Consider the following 16,775-nt stretch of genomic DNA (forward strand, 5'->3'; position numbering starts at 1 on the left):
GATGTCACCATCAACAATGCAACGTCCAAATTAAAATTCAAGATTTATCAAGAAATGCATGGCTTGTTAAGAGACTTACCATTTTCTCTGACCCTCGAAATCAAAGAAACCAGGTTTTGGTGTATTGCACTTTCCAACTTTGACCTGTTAAACATAAGTTTATTAATATATTTATGGTTATTTAATAATAACAAAAGTTCAAATAACTTTTTAGACAGTACTAATGTCAAATATTTTAGACTATAAATCAACCAAAACTTGACACCAAATAGATCTGGATATTTTGTTATTAATAGGCAGAGTGGATCTTTATTAATTACTTATAATTAATCTTTTATTTTATTTTATATTAACACAGACAGCAAAGAGTGACAAAAAATGTATTGGAGAGAGAAAAAGGTAATAAATCAGAATCAGAATGAGCTTTATTGCCAGGTATGTTTACACATACGAGGAATATGTTTTAGTGACAGAAGCTCCACAGTGCAACAGAATGACAGCGACACAGATAATAAGAAGAATAATATACAAATATACAAAATAGCAAAAAACACAATATATATATAATATAGACAATTATGTATGTACAGTTATGATCTGTGCAAATTTGAAATGTAAATAAGTATGTGTGTTAAATAAATAATGTATAATAGTGTTGTGTGTTCCACGTTTATTGTCAAGTGTTCATGAGATGGATTGCCTGAGGGAAGAAACTGTTCCTGTGCTGGTCATTCTGGTGCTCAGAGCTCTGTAGCGTCAACAGTTCAAAGAGGGAGTGTGCTGGATGTGAGGCCAAGGGTCCAGAGTGATTTTGCCAGCCCTTTTGCTCACTCTGGATAAGTACAGTTCTTGGAGAGTGTGGAGGGTTGTACCAATGATTCGCTCAGCAGTCCGGACTACCCTCTGTAGTCTTCTGAGGTCAGATTTGGTAGCTGAGCTGAACCAGACAGTTATTGAAGTGCAGAGGACGGATTCAATGATGGCGGAGTAGAACTGTTTCAGCAGCTCCTGTGGCAGGTTGAACTTCCTCAGCTGGCGTAGGAAGTACAACCTCTGCTGGGCCTTTTTCACAATGGACTCAATGTGATTGTCCCATTTCAGGTCCTGGGAGATTGTGGTGCCCAGGAATCTGAATGACTCCACTGCAGCCACAGTGCTGTTCATGATGGTGAGTGGGGGGAGAGCAGGGAGGTTTCTCCTGAAGTCCACGATCATCTCCACAGTTTTGAGCGTGTTCAGCTCCAGGTTGTTGAGACTGCACCAGACAGCCAGCTCCTTAACCTCCTGTCTGTAAGCAGACTCGTCACCGTCCTGAATGAGGCCGATGAGTGTGGTGTCAACTGCAAACTTTAGGAGCTTGACAGAGGGGTCTTTAGAGATGCAGTCATTGGTGTACAGGGAGAAGAGCAGTGGGGAGAGAACACAGCCCTGAGGGGCACCAGTGCTGATCATACGGGCGCTGGATGAGAATTTTCCCAGCCTTACTAGCTGCTGCCTGTCTGTCAGGAAGCTGGTGATCCACTGACAGACGGAGGTGAGCACAGAGAGCTGAGTTAATTTGGGCTGGAGGAGTGACGGGATGATGGTGTTTAAAAGCAGAGCTTAAGTCTACAAACAGGATCCTCACATAAGTCCCTGGTCTGTCCAGATGCTGCAGAACATAATGCAGTCCCATATTGACTGCATCATTCACAGACCTGTTTGCTCTGTAGGCAAACTGCAGGGGGTCCAGTAAGGGTCCAGTGATGTCCTTCAGATAAGCCAAAACCAGTCTTTCAAATGATTTCATGGCCACAGACGTTAGAGCCTCAGGTCTGCAGTCATTAAATCCAGTAATTTTGGGTTTCTTTGGGACGGGGATGATGGTGGAGCGTTTGAAGCATGATGGGACTTCACACAGCTCCAGTGATCTGTTGAAGATCTGTGTGAAGATGGGGGGGCCAGCTGGTCAGCACAGGTTTTCAGACAGGCTGGTGTCACACCGTCTGGGCCTGGTGCCTTCCTTCTCTTGTTCTTTCTGAAGACCTGACGCACATCATCTTCACTGATCTGCAGTGCAGGAGAGGGGGGGAGACGGGGGTTGCCGGAGGTGTGAATGGTGTTTTTTCAAAACTGCAATAAAACTCATTCAGACCGTCTGCCAGTTGTTGATTCTCCACAGTGCTAGGGGATGGTGTCTTGTAATTGGTGATGTCTTTCAGACCTTTCCACACTGAAGCCGTGTCACCAGAAGAGAACTGAATACGTAGCTTTTCGGAATAATTCCGCTTTGCCACTCTGATCTCCTTTTCCAGTGTGTATTTGGCCTGTTTGTTCAAGACTCTGTCCCCATTCCTGCGAGCATCTTCTTTGGCCTGACAGAGCTGGCTAAGTTTTGCAGTGAACCATAGTTTGTTGTTGTTGTAAGTTAAATGAGTCCTGGCATATATGTGCATTCCTATCTCTCACTGATTGGACTGTTTTTGAAGCTGCTGCCACTGATCTGGATGAGCTCAGAGTCTCTGTGAGCTCATCCAGATCAGTGGCAGCAGCTTCAAAAACAGTCCAATCAGTGAGAGAGAAACAGGCTTGTAAATCCCGCTCTGCTTCATTAGTCCATCTTTTTAAAGTCTTTAATACAGGTGATTTCAGTTTCTGCCTGTAGGTCGGTATGAGATGCCGAGCTCAAGTGCGCTTCCGGAGAAATGTAAACACTCACCAGAATGAACGAGCAAAACTATCACGGCGAATAGAACGGTTTGCAGTTAATGAAGAGAGGACACGTTGCTGGTTGGACATAAACCTGTATCACTCACATAAGCACCACAACTAATAACTAATATATTTAATGTTTACTTAATAATAATTACTGTCCAATGCCCAAATAACTGGTTCCAGTGCCAGATGTTTTATACTCCAGAACTAAAAAGCATCTTCATCTGTCAAAACCTTACATGTAATGTTTATTAAAACACTACTATTACTGTTGGTGCATAAACTGGGCTAACTTTATATAAGCCACCAGTATTAAATAAATGAATAAAAGTAAGTAAAACGCCAGACAATCTCCAAGCTTAGTATCGTGTTTGCAAGTGATCTCATATTAATGTATCATGATTTTACAATATCAACTATGTGACTAACAAGAAGTCTGAGTTTACCTGTTTGAACCTGGCGTACAGATACAGCAGCTGCTCTCTACTGGCTGTCTGGACGAGATCTCTGACCCGCTCCGCTGCCGCCTCAAATTCATTCTCTAGATCGGCTCCTTCTAATCGAAGCGCTGTATCCCCAGCACCACAATCAAATTTCTCTAATCCGAAATCTGAATCCGAATCGGATCCTCCACCGAGCGGCTCTCCGGTGTCAGGCCGGGCTGGATCAGTACCGGAGCCCGTCGCAGAGTCAGGGGAGGAGGACGGAGATCTAGACGCCATTGAAAAGAATTAAGATACCTTATAGGGGTAATCAACAGTATTTTACCTTAATTACTATTAACTTGTAATAAAAACAGCGCAGGCAGTTGACTGCTTCAGTACGTTATCCGTAATCCGATTCAGTCGGACTTGTTTTGAGAATTGGTCCGTGAATGGTACGTCTCAATAACAGGCACGAGTGCGTCCTGCGACTGCTGCTAACAGTTCCAACGGGTTTTAGGTCCTACCAGTTTTACAGTAGACGCATGATGTGTGGAATGGAATACTGCTACCATACTAGAACTTTTATACGCATTATCTATTAAATCCATAGATACACATCTATGATTTAATCTCTCACTATATATTTTACTATACTATATTACTATATTACACTATACTATCAAGTATATTGGCCATCGTTTCAAAACTTTGAAAGAATTTCAACTTAAACACAGAAGAGACACAAAAATGTCATTTACATGATATGGTTTACTTTGCAACAAACCTGCTTATTTGTCCTTTTCTTGATATTACTTTAACACTTAACAGTGATTTACGCGCATATTTTTACAATTCAGGCATTGTCCACAAGATGGCACACAAATCACATTTTCCTGAGCGAATCTCGCTATTACGCGTCCCACTTCTATAATATCCTATTCAGCAGCGTGCTATGCCCCTTTCTTTCTTTCTTTCTTTTCCTTGCACATTTCTGTCTTGGAGTGTAGTAGTTGTCCAGAATATTTTATTTACACCTCCCTGTCTTTCCAAGAAGCTATAAGTGCCACCCTGGTGTTCTAAAATATAACAACATAAAGCAGGAATGCATGCCTCTTAAGGGGCATAAATCAGGTCTCTATGGCCTTGAGTCAGCAAGCAATATATCAGTTAAATGTAAGTAAGCAGATTCTACATAAACTAGAGTGAAGGGCTCAGATGGACTGCTGGATGGCTAGTTTTAACTTTATTTTGCTTTGCAGTAGGCTATACTTGAATCATTAATGCCATTTTAATCCTGATTAATATCCATCTGTTTAAACCATACTGATAGATCTGTGAAGATAGATTCTTCCCTTTGATTGTAGTATGTTCTTTTTGATGAGAAAAGTAGGCCAGCTACAACTGAATTTAGTTAGTTAAGTTAGTGACGTATTGTCAAGTATGGTGACCCATACTCGAAATTAGTGCTCTGCATTTAATCCATCCAAGTGCGCACACACACAGCAGTGAGTAGTGAACAAATGCGCACACACACACACACACACACACACACACACACACACACGGAGCAGTGGGCAGCTATTGCTCCAGCACCCAGGGAGCAATTAGGGGTTCAGTGCCTTGCTCAAGGGCACCTTAGTCATGGTATGGAAGGTGGAGAGAGTGCTGTTCATTCAATCCCCGCCTTCAATTCCTGCTGGCGTGAGAATCGAACCGGCAACCTTCAGGTTACAAGCCCGACTCCCTAACCATAATCCCATTTGACAAAACATAGGGCCTATGTATAATTTTTGCATATTATATCTACATATTTTGTCATTAGCAGTATTAATATTAACATTGTTATAACAAATAAAAATAATTAGTAATGTCTAATAATAAGTTTTGCAATACAGAGCTTCCACAAAAAGCTTGTCAGCAGTTGCCAACGCAAAATTGGCCAGTAAGGCTCATCAGGAGATTAATATGCAGATAAAAGAAAATCATATAGGATTACTTTTTCAAAGTTTACTGTTACTTGTTTCCTTCTGGCCAGTAAAAATCATTCTAGACCATATAGGCTACATTTGACGACACAGTAAAAATAACGAATTAGTAATAAATGGTGTAATAAATTACCTATTACAAATTATATACAGTACAATATTATGCTTATTATAAAACATAAATTGTTTTACACCCTTTCAATTCAAAGAAAAATCTATAGAAAATGTACATTAATAACAATATATATATATATATATATATAAAAGTTATATGTACTTTTATCTCTAAATATTAAGACAAAAAGCATGATAAGATTAATCACAAACAGCTATTTGTAAAAGCACCTCACGGCGCGCTGTGACGCACATACGTCTCGCTCAGTGCGCGCTGATGGCGGACAACAGCTACTTCACAGACGCCCTGAGAGTCCGGAGAGAGAAAGTCACTCCCAGAGACGCCCGCACCGGGGCTGTAGCGCTGTCATTTAGGCACCTGTTTTGGGAAGTAGAAGGAGGTTACTTTTAGTCCCTTTTTGTCTCACTTTGAACGGGGTAATATGTGGGACCGGGGAATAGTGGACTGTGATAGACCGGGCAGGATTTAGACAACGCGTGCGGCTCTGTAACTTAGTGACAGAAATAACAAAAGCCCCAAAAGAAGACGCTGCCCGACCCGAGGATATTATTATAGTCCGACTGTGGATATCTGCTCCGCCAGCATGAAGTTTGCGGAGCACCTGTCTGCCCATATTACTCCAGAATGGAGGAAACAATATATTCAATACGAGGTAAGACATTTATTTATGAATTTTACTTGGTGCATGTAGTCCGTTGTTGCGTCCCAGAAATTGTGAAGCAGGTACCAGTAGGCTATGAGCAAAACTTAAGCGGGTTATTTGATTTGAGCAGTTTGTAATTGTGAATATTGTGCAAGCTATGAAATATTGTTTAAAGGTTAAAGGTGCAAAGGTTAAATGAGCTGTATTTTAAAGTATAGATAAAACCGTATCAGACCTAAGGTGAAACAATAATAAATTGCTAAATGCTTTTCATTTATTTATTTAGTTAATTTTATTTATTTATTAATTCATTTGTTTATTGCAGTTTTTCCATTGAAGCATGCTATATGATATCCTACTAATATAGTATGCATAATATACATAATTTGTCTCTTCATGTTCTTTGATATTCATTAAGGAGGGAACCATTGGCAGCTTTTACATACAGACCTTTTTTTTTTTTTTTTTTTAATGTTTAAATGTATTTATTTTTTATATTTCAGTTCATAGTGATTTTATTCTTGTTTCTTGACTCTCAAAACCAGTGCATCTGGAGCGTTGTCAAACACCTGCCAGCACATTTGGGACAAAGAAGGAGAAATCACCTTAAAAATCTATATTCTGTTTTAATATAACAGAATTATAAAGTTGTATTACATAAACTCACCTAAATTCTTTCTTAAGTTTTTTTTCTTTTTTTGGGATTAAGCCAGAAAGGTCATTTGATGTAATTAGTTTGCTCACCCACTTTATGTCTGCGGCAATTAATTTGCTGAGTGTAGGAGTTATTTCTGCAGTAAAATCTTTTTTCTTTTTTCTTTTGAATGAATTTTTAGAAAGAGGCTTGATACAACAGCATGCAATATATACAATAACCATGATTTCTGATTCTTCTTATTAAATATATAATATTGTATGAAAACAATATCATGAAATATATTTATACATCATTTCCACTATATAAGGTAGGTTTAAAATTCACTTCCCTTTCTTCATTTACGAAAGGTTTAACACAGCTGCAGTCCATGGTTTCCAAGGTTTTCAACCACCATTAGTTTTATGTATTATGAACAAAGGAAAGAGCTCTGAGAGATTCATGGTATATCCATCACGAAATATAACATGCACCACCATCAAACCTCTGCTTCAGTAGAATGTGTTTCCACTTAAAATAAAGTATAATTAGGAAAAACCTTCTCAGTTAAAATTAATTAAGACATTTAAAAATTGCTTGTGTTAAGAAATTAATAGAGTATGTGTAATTATTTTTTATCCTATGCTGTTTTATTGACCTCTGAACAGTAGATGGAAAAATGTTGGACTGATCATTCAAACTGTTGAATAATGAATGTTTTTAAGAATGATTTTAATTGTATGTTGGTTTATTTATTGTTTCTGTGCTGTGAAATTATTGACTACACCCTTAGACAATAAATCAATGTTATTTGTTGTGTGGTGGTGGATGGTCAGAGCTTCAGCATCCGTCTTGGCGCAAAGGAAGAGAAATCCTTTGTCTGGAGCACTGAATCCGTAATCAGACGCAGAACCCAGACAAACAGGAACTGTTGGAATAACTGTAAACAAAACGCATTTATCCAAGAAAATTGCAGTGATTGCTTATAAAGAATCATGGTAGTAATTTTTTGTTTTTACATAGCTTGGCAGATTGATTAATATCGGACCATTTAATAGAAAATAGATGCATCTGCAGATATTCTCAGATGCTGCCTCAATATCTGTTGCATCTAAGATTGATTGATGAATCTCAGTCGTCTTTGGGTGGACTTTCATTGTCAAACCTTAGTTACTGGCCTCATGTGCCAATTTGCATGTGCGAATGGACTGCAGTGAGATTCCAGCTTGATCTGTCAAGGACAAGACAAAGGACACAAGGAAGATTTTTCATTCATAATGATCAACCTGTCATTTGACACTAACAGGGAATGTTATATGGATCTGCGAGCAGTATTTACACCATTTAAATGACAGAGATATATGATTAGCAATATCCTTTTCAGCACTGTACAGCCTTATCAATGAACTGTCTGGCTCTATTCTTTACATGCAGTGATAGATTGTGCAGAAGTAGGAGTCTAGGCTCTGATTTTGTCTTGGCAAAATGAAGACGAACATCTTTTTTCAGCTACATTCAATATAATATGATCCACTGCAGCTCTGTCTTATGGAGTGTATTCCAAAGAAAAGCAGAATTTATTATTGCTTGGTCATTTGAAGTCCCTCTGTGAGCAGTTAAGCCATGATTACTAGATGGACTCGGTCTCTGCTCATCTATTGCTTTGCTGCCTGTGGCTGACAGTGCCATAGAAAGTCAATGGGAAGCGGCCCCACAGGCTCTACGCAATAACACTGAGTCCATAAACTGATTTTAGGAAGCTTATAAAAAATGAACTTCTTAAGAAAGTGACAAGCTTCCTTTGTCCTTTCCTTAAAACTTTGAGCAAAGCAACATGTGTGTTGTTTAATACTTTACATAACATCTTAATAACAAATGACCTTGAAAATATTATGACACATTGAGTGATTTACATGCTAAAGTGGAAAGAAGATTGCAATAGAAGGGTGAAAGAAGGGTGATGACACATTTAGTCTCCCAGTTGATAAATCGACAAACTGATTGAGTGATAAATTAATGAGGTCTCACACTCCGGCATGTGCATTTTAAGTAGCTGTAGTATCTTTTTTTAAGCCTGACCAAGAAGGGAGAAAGTGAACGTGAGGAAGATTGTGTGTTTATGGAGGCATTCAACCATTCCCTCTGAACACCAGAGGAACATAATTATGATTGTCAATTGTACAATCATAATATATATTTAGCAGTATCATGTTATAGTTGAAACGACTTCATCAGGAGATTCATCTAATGTCAATACTGATTATTTTAATGTGCTTGTTCATTTCTGCTTAATTATAGAAAAGCAATACCACTCTCCACCAGAGAAATGAGTGATGGAGGATGGTAAAGTATATTTAACACGTGTGAATGGTAAGGTGTTGTAGGTGGTTGCTAGGGGTTGATATGCATTTCCTAAGTGTTCTAAAAGTACTTGGTTGTTAGGGTTTTCTGGGAGGTTGCTACATGGGTGATTCTGTCCAGTTGCTAAAGTCTTCTGAGTGGTTTTCTGTGTGGTTGCTATGTTGTTCTTGGCAGTTTCTTAGGTGTTGCTGTGCAGTTGCTAAATATTCTGAGAGGTTCTTAGTGTTTTGCTATATGGTTGCTACTCTGTTCTAGGCATTGCTAGGAAATGTTAGGCTTTTGCAGAGTGCAAAATGAGAAGAGTCAACCAAGTATTTGTGATCCCTAATCAGGGCTTGGATCCTTCCTTTTAGGGGTGGGTGATATGACCTAAATCATACATCACGATATGAGTAATTTTATTTCACGGTAACAATATATATCACAATATAGTTATTTTTGCTTTAAACACAGTCTTTAAATAAGGATATGACCAAAATCTTATTTCACGATAGGAGTCATTTTATTTCACAGTAACAATATATTTCACGATATAGTTATTTTTGCTTTAAATAAGGTCTTTATTATATCAAAATTTTTGATACCATTGAAATTTTATAATTCTTGTCACCAGTGACAATTTCACAAATGCAAGTAAACTGAAGACAACTGTCTGCGATTAAATAAGAATAAGAAACTAGTTACAAGCAATAGAAAAAAAACTACAGTAGAACAAATAAATAAGAAATGCTACTTACACTGTATAAAGTAATCAAATGTATAAAAACGCTGCATATTCTCTTTTGTTGTTTGATTAACATGAATGACAGACAGCAGGAATATTAGACTGTTGTTGCTTTAAGAGCTGCCCGGATCCAATATACTGTTAAATGTTTGCTTTCACTTAAGACCTAAATTACTGTGTTAATGATGATATTTGAAAAGAAAGGCATTTTGACAAAATTGTGTGTATTTAACCGTTTAAATCGCGGCAAAAATAAATCTTTTCAGTACTCCCTTGTCCTATGAGCCAATTTATTTTCTTCATGTGCCCATGCCTCTCGGACAGCACATGCATTGCTGATTGCATTTCAGTCGCTTAAAAGCACTTGTTTTTAAACCAGAATGCTTAAAAACGTGTGAAAAATGATAAGTTTTGTGCCCATGTAGCACAGCAACATCACGTGAGTGTGTAACTACGATAGAAACGATAAACCAGTTGACAAATTTCTACTGGTTAATTGTGTTTAGCGGTATATCACCCACCCCTACTTCCTTTAAGTACATCTGTAAGATTAATTTAACCTCTTTAATTGTCCTCTGGGTGAAAATATTATTCCAATCATTTGAGGCAAAATTCATGTGTGTAGTGCAACAGTACGACTCAGGTTTTGGGGGGCAAATTTTTTAACTTGAAGGATTTATAGGAATAAATCAATAAAACTAACAATGTAACCCTGAGTGATAGTTCTAGTGATACTTGCCTTACCAAATATATAATATAGCTTGTTTTGAGCATGCATACAGTATATTTCTTCAAAGCAGCAGGTCTGCTTACTGGCTGGGACGTATGGATCTTGCTGGCTGACTTCACAGACCTGCTGTTCACACATGCACTGACACACACTTACACACACAAACACATATACACACAGGGACTTGCGCTCCCTCTCCCACTGGGATGACATCTGCTGTCAGGCTTGCTGGACGCAAAGATCTGCCCAAACCTCACACAGACGCATGCACATATTTCTGGAGGATGGGCAGATGTATAGTTCATATGTATCCTGGTTACAGTCTTTGGTTGTATAACTTGAATACTCTATAGAGCACATCTAGCCTTTGTGTCATCATCATCATTGCCATGGCAATGCCGCCATCTTGACGATTCTCTTATTTCATTGGTTGACACATCGGCCAGGCTTTGACCTTGAGTGTGAGATTTGTTTATAGTGAAAAGAAGTGTTCACTGCATCTGTACAGCCCCACGTTAATTAGCTTTGATTGGTGTTTAGCTTGAACAAAGGATGTTTGCTTAGCAAATAAATGTTCTTGATTGTGATTTGTCTTTGTTGTGTCTAGATATGCTTTTCAATCTATGCTATATATTGACTGAGAACGTCCCTGCACTGACAGCAGCTTGTGTAGTAAATTGCCAGATAATGTTTCATCCCCCGTGTGCTAAATGTTTACGGTGACTACATCCGATAGATCTTATTTTACTATATAAAGAAGTGAGTCTGTAATCTTCCACTGTAGAAGTGTGTTTTGTCAGGTAAATAAAAATGTGCATGATAGATTAAATTAACTCATTGTATTCATGTAAAATATATTACATTCATTTCAACATATCAAATGATATTTTTACATGACTAAAACCAGTTAATTTAGTCCATCAAGCAGGTCTATATGTATAATGTATTTTTTTAATTTACATGTAGAACTTATAATTTATATTACTATGAATAATTGCAGGTCAGGTATATATTTTAAAGCATACTTATCAACATTTTAAGATGCTTTTCACTTTTTTTTTTATAATGATGCATTATCTTCAAAGCCTCCCTGACTTTAAAAAGTCAGTTTTGTTCTCGAATGAATGAAACTACACCAATTACTGAGATTAACCTTGCTGTCATGAAATCAAATGCATTCAAATTACTGAGACAGCACTATAGGAGAATCTATCAAAGACCTTTGGGATAAAGTTATATGTTTCACAGCCAGAAGTAGCTTGAAACAGACAATGCATAATTGTCCAATGTTTTTCATTATCTGTGAGGTTAATGACATGCTAAGAGAAGTAGGTAACCATATTCCCAAAGAACTGAAAGTCACCATTTCACACAGAGTTTAATATTCATGTTTAAAGAAACAACAAGGCCCTTATAACATGCTAGATCAATGGTTGAAGTAACCTCAATTAGCCTACATATCCAGCCAAGTCAACTCTCTTTGCCATGACAAGTTGCCTTAATAGGCTATGTAAGACTTCTGTACATCATTGCCCTATTGGCCTGCACCATAAGACTGTGATCTCATCATTACCGTATCTATTTTTCTGACACAGGCTTTCAAGGAGATGCTCTATGCGGCCCAGGACCAGGCCCCATCCATAGAAGGTAAGGAAACTCCCTTCTGAACACGTAACCGACCAAACCCTCTTTCCATTCTGTACTCGTTTCCACCACCCTAGAATGAACTCCTACTATAAATAGAAGAAATTTCAGCACTGCCGCATCTCTCGCAAGACAGTGGGGCAGCTCGGCATAGCTATAATTAATACAGGACGTCAGATGTCTGCCGAGGCGCGAGGGTGACAGGGTGCGACAGGGAAATAGTTTATCCTAGGTACTGTTGCAAAGAAGTAAACATAGTTCTTGGGTTTCAAGTCATTGAGTCTCAAAGTGACGCAGCGTTGATTGCTTTTAAATGAGTCTGTTACCTCTGATTTCCTATATGTGACCCTGGACCACGAAACCAGTCTGAAGTGTCAATTTTTGAAATTGAGATGTATACATCATCTGAAAGCTGAATAAATAAGCTTTCCATTGATGTATGGTTTGTTAGGATCGGACAATATTTGGCCGAGATACAACTATTTGAAAATCTGGAATCTGAGGGTGCAAAAAAATCTAAATATTGAGAAAATTGCCTTTAAATTTGTCCAAATGAAGTTCTTAGCAATGCATAGTACTAATCAAAACAGTTTTTATACATTTACGGTAAGAAATGTACAAAATATCTTCACGGAACATGATCTTTACTTAATATCCTAATGATTTTTGGCATAAAGAAAATTGATAATTTTGACCCATACAATGTATTTTGGCTATTGTTACAAATATACCCCAGCGACTTAAGACTGGTTTTGTGGTCCAGGGTCACATATTGTTTCAAGGTGAACGTTTGGTTGGAGTTTTATGTCTTGGTTTCATGTGGCGTTTAATTACATGACAAAGCATAACACAACATGCTTTGCCGTGACATGAAATGATATGATGCGACTATGAATTATAGTTTAAAATGTCCTATGAGACAGTCAGTTGGATCATGAGCGACTGGATGTATGTTTTGCCAGAAACAAGACTGAGCAAGCCATTCATAACAGTGCCAGACACCTGAAGAAGGTCCACACAGTTTGGCATCCATCTCTTGGAGAACTAACAACAAACAGCCCTCAGGAGATTGTGTGTGTGTGTGTGTGTGTGTGTGTGTGTGTGTTTATATGGTCCTGTCAAACTAAAGAAGAGATGTTCTTTCCAGTCAGTGCTTCTGTATGTCTCTGTCAGACTTTGTGTGCGTCTGGCAGGCCACTTTGACCTTGTTTTTGAAATTCAGGGTTTCGTTGAGGTGGGAAATGAAAGCAAAGTTGGCATGTCTGTTCGTCAGGATAACAGATTTATTGTGTTTAAAACGTTTTGGGTGGAAAAGAGGAAAATGCCTGAGCTGCATTTTAACTGGGTTTTGCTTACTGGCATACAAATACTCTTTCTTGTATGTAGTCCCCCTGGTTTAACATTACTTTAATCCACAGGTTGCTTGTAACTGTGATTTACTCAATACAAACACATGAATTGTTGTTATTAGTGGTGATTTCTGTGGCAAGAACCTTATACTTAGGGTTAGCCATTTTAACTTAAACTTAGTGATATAATTCATCCCACATATTTGCTCATGCAGCCTATTGCAGAGAGTGCTGTTACTTTTGTAAGCAATCAGACTTGCATTTTTGTTTGCCAGGAGGAGGATGATAAAATGGGTGAATAATTAGGCATGCAATAATCACCATATCGGTTACAGGCCAATATTACAGATTTTATTTTGTTTTTATTTTAGCGATATTGTATATTTTGGTCAATATTGGTTATTGTAATATTAGTGCTTATTTCACAATTTTTTATGTTTAGATTATCTTTGTTGTCATCTAACACTCACTTAAAGTTAATATTTAAAAACACCCATTATTTAATATCACTGTTAAATGTAATATTTATCATATCTCAAAATGTATATTATACTGTACATTATAATATAATGTTGTAATGCATAAATTCACTTTTATTTATTTAAAATGACTGATTTTAGTTTTTAGTATTTTATTGAACTTTTCCATGTAAAGTATACTAATAATTACTCAAGTTACATTTGAATATTTGAATACTATGGATGAAGCTAGTTTAAGTCTTAATGATAATGTGGCTAGTATATGGTATTATAATCAATGCCAGTGTCTAAATCCAGCAGATAAGAATTAATCCATAAAGATCAATGGCTTTCTCGCTTTCCCAGCATTCAGTTGAAGCCCCACACAGTTTCCAGTATCAGTGCAGCTGTGGTGCCGTGGTCTCTTCTTTCTTTTAAAACCGCTTTGATGTCCCTCTGCAGGGAAAGTGGATTGATGGAAAATGAAAGGGAGGAAAATAGAGTAAAGGAATAGGCAGACTTATTGAAGCACCTGTCATGTGGCTTTTATATTAAGTTTCTTGTCTATCACAACTCTTAACATGATTTGTGAGGCTTAACGCAGTAGTTTTTCACATATAGGTTTGCAATGTCAAAGTCTGTTGAGATCAAGTGATGATTTTATTAAATAAACCTCCCATGAAACACTAATTACCACAGCTAGATTTATGAGGAAGCTTTTTTCCTCCACAGTCTGCGGACTATAAGAAAGAGGAGTTTTGATATTCTGTGAACATACTGGTGCCCCAGGGAGGCAATTTATTGGGTTATTACGACCCTCTTTCTCTCTCTTTCTCTCTGGCCTGATCTGATATAGTCGTATTGAAAGCTCAATATTGAGAGAGGGGCAGTTCAAAGTGTCAGCATTCCCTTACACTGTCAGGAACACAGATTGGCTCAGTATGCTAACGTGTTCGGGTACGGAAATAAGCAATTGAGGTCCCTAATGGGCTTGAGGTACGTGAGAGTTTTTATAAATTATTTGAAAGACAGAAGATGAAAGATCACTGTAAACTTGCTGTAGACCCTTATGCAAGACCCTTTTTGTGACAAATTTAGTGTACCAACAAGGATATTATAGTTTTTAATTTTTAAATTAGTTTTTATTTTAATATCGTTTTCAAATTTCCTATAATTTCAGTTTAGTTTTAGTTAGTTTCATTAATGGTTTTGTTAGTTTTAGATTAGTTTTTATTTTGTGAACACATTTCTATTTAGTTTTGATATATTTTAGTTTCAGTTTTAGTTTTAGTAATTATAGTTTAACAGAGTTAATGGAACACTTCCAGTGTAGACCAAACCAAGACATTTAATTTTAGCAAAGTTGAATGTTTGCAGTTTACATTTAACTCTTGTGCAAACCTCTTAATAATGAAAATAAAATAATTCTTTACAATTCAACAAAAACCAAAAATATGCTACTTATATGTATACAATTTATTAATTCATATTCATGTTCATTCATATTAAAGATGTAATCTTGTTTAATATGCCAATAGTTTACAAACAACAAGCTAATCAAGGTTTTCAGAGTTACTAGACAGCATCAGGCAGTTGAGTTTGTATCAGGGTTGGAGCTAAATTCTGCAGGACAATGGCCCTCCAGAGCTGGATTTGAGGAAACATGCCCTGCGTCCCAATGTGCATACTATCCACCCTATATGCCCTAAATAGTATTAAAAATGACTAATATCAGATAGAATTTAGCATGGACAGTGTGCACATTGGGACGCAGGCATGTTCTTTGAAATGGTCATTGAAACTCTGTAAACTTTATTTTTGTCCATCTGTGTTTTCAATGCATTAATTTGTTGGATTTTTTGCACATACGAGCCGGTGCACACTACTGTATGTCCCGTCTCCCTCAATGAACGTACACAATAAGAAGAAACAATCTAAAATGCTTTGAAACCTCATACTACTCAAAAATAAATGCGATATGGTGATTTAAATTATGTTTGCACTATACTTTGACGAGCCGCTCCAGCGCGCAGCCGCGCACGCGCTTCAGATGAGCAACGCAATCAATCCCAGTACTAAAGCCTCTTTTACACAACACAGCGCGGCTATCGCGTTCTCACATTCTGGATGCGTTTTATACAGTCAAGGCGGTGCTCGTGTCATGGACTCGAGGCGGACGTTATCATAGTAATCGCAAAGTGTAACAGAATGACTCTTTACTAAAGTCAGTTCATCCAAAACTTTTAATTCTGTGTCTGTTAACTCACTCTCATGTTGTTCTCGCACGTCAAGCACGCTTTTAAACGTTCGTGCCCTGTAAGGTGTGCATTATTATTATTTATAGTTATTTCCAATTTCATAGCCCGCGTCTTGTTTTTAAATGCAAAAATGCATTCTCTGTGAATAGCCGCTTAGGACTCAGCTCACGTGCATGAAGCGCCATCTATTTCCCTAAACAACCGCAGGTCCGATTTTCTGGCACAGAGAGCTTATTAAATCACGAAAACGATTATTTATTTTTGCTAATTATTATTTTATTTTCGTTAGTTTTTCCGTTACTGTTGTTAGTTTCGTTTCGTTTTAGTTTTTCATTTATTTAGAAATTGTAATTTTATTTCAGTTTACGAAAATGTTTTTTGACCAATAGTTTTAGTCTTAGTTTCAGTTTTCGTTTACGAAAATAACCTTGTGTACCAACACTTACCTAACATTATTTCAATACACTTAAAAGGGAACACATGAAGAAATGTAAAGCATGTTCAGTGATATACAAAAACAATACAAAAAGCATTGATAAAAATTATTTGGTCTAATCTAAAATATTGAATGCTGTTGTTTATTTTCATTTTTTGGTTATTTGAGAAATGGTTCATTAGCTTAGCAGCATGCTAACATAATCAACTGTGAGCAGATTTGTGGCAAACAAAGCTCATTAGCATGTGTAAATATGAACTTGAGCCAGAGGGGTTTGCCAGGACTCTATTTTTTATTT

General features: G+C 37.4%; 2 protein-coding genes across 6 annotated transcripts in view; one reads left to right on the forward strand and one right to left on the reverse strand.

The window, feature by feature from the left end:
- acbd6 (acyl-CoA binding domain containing 6) overlaps positions 1 to 3,620 on the reverse strand; it is a 34,847-nt gene extending 31,227 nt beyond the window's left edge. The window contains exons 1-2 of one of the 2 annotated variants that reach the window (XM_058784533.1): positions 3,141 to 3,618; positions 80 to 144 (exon numbers count right to left, since the gene is read on the reverse strand). In XM_058784533.1, coding sequence (XP_058640516.1) covers positions 80 to 144; positions 3,141 to 3,416 — 341 coding nt within the window. In that variant the 5' untranslated portion in view covers positions 3,417 to 3,618. Of the gene's footprint in view, positions 1 to 79; positions 145 to 3,140 lie in introns of both variants that reach the window. The other variant, XM_058784534.1, reaches the window with a different exon arrangement.
- The window catches only part of xpr1a (xenotropic and polytropic retrovirus receptor 1a), a 111,864-nt gene that overhangs the window by 33,876 nt on the left and 61,213 nt on the right, over positions 1 to 16,775 (forward strand). For 3 of the 4 annotated variants that reach the window (XM_058784531.1, XM_058784532.1, XM_058784530.1), the window contains one exon: positions 11,928 to 11,979. In XM_058784531.1, the coding sequence (XP_058640514.1) occupies positions 11,940 to 11,979 (40 nt within the window). In that variant the 5' untranslated portion in view covers positions 11,928 to 11,939. Of the gene's footprint in view, positions 1 to 5,494; positions 5,893 to 11,927; positions 11,980 to 16,775 lie in introns of those variants that run through there. The other variant, XM_058784529.1, reaches the window with a different exon arrangement.

This window comes from Onychostoma macrolepis, chromosome 08 (genome assembly GCF_012432095.1).
Source record: "Onychostoma macrolepis isolate SWU-2019 chromosome 08, ASM1243209v1, whole genome shotgun sequence".
Lineage (NCBI taxonomy): Eukaryota > Metazoa > Chordata > Actinopteri > Cypriniformes > Cyprinidae > Onychostoma > Onychostoma macrolepis.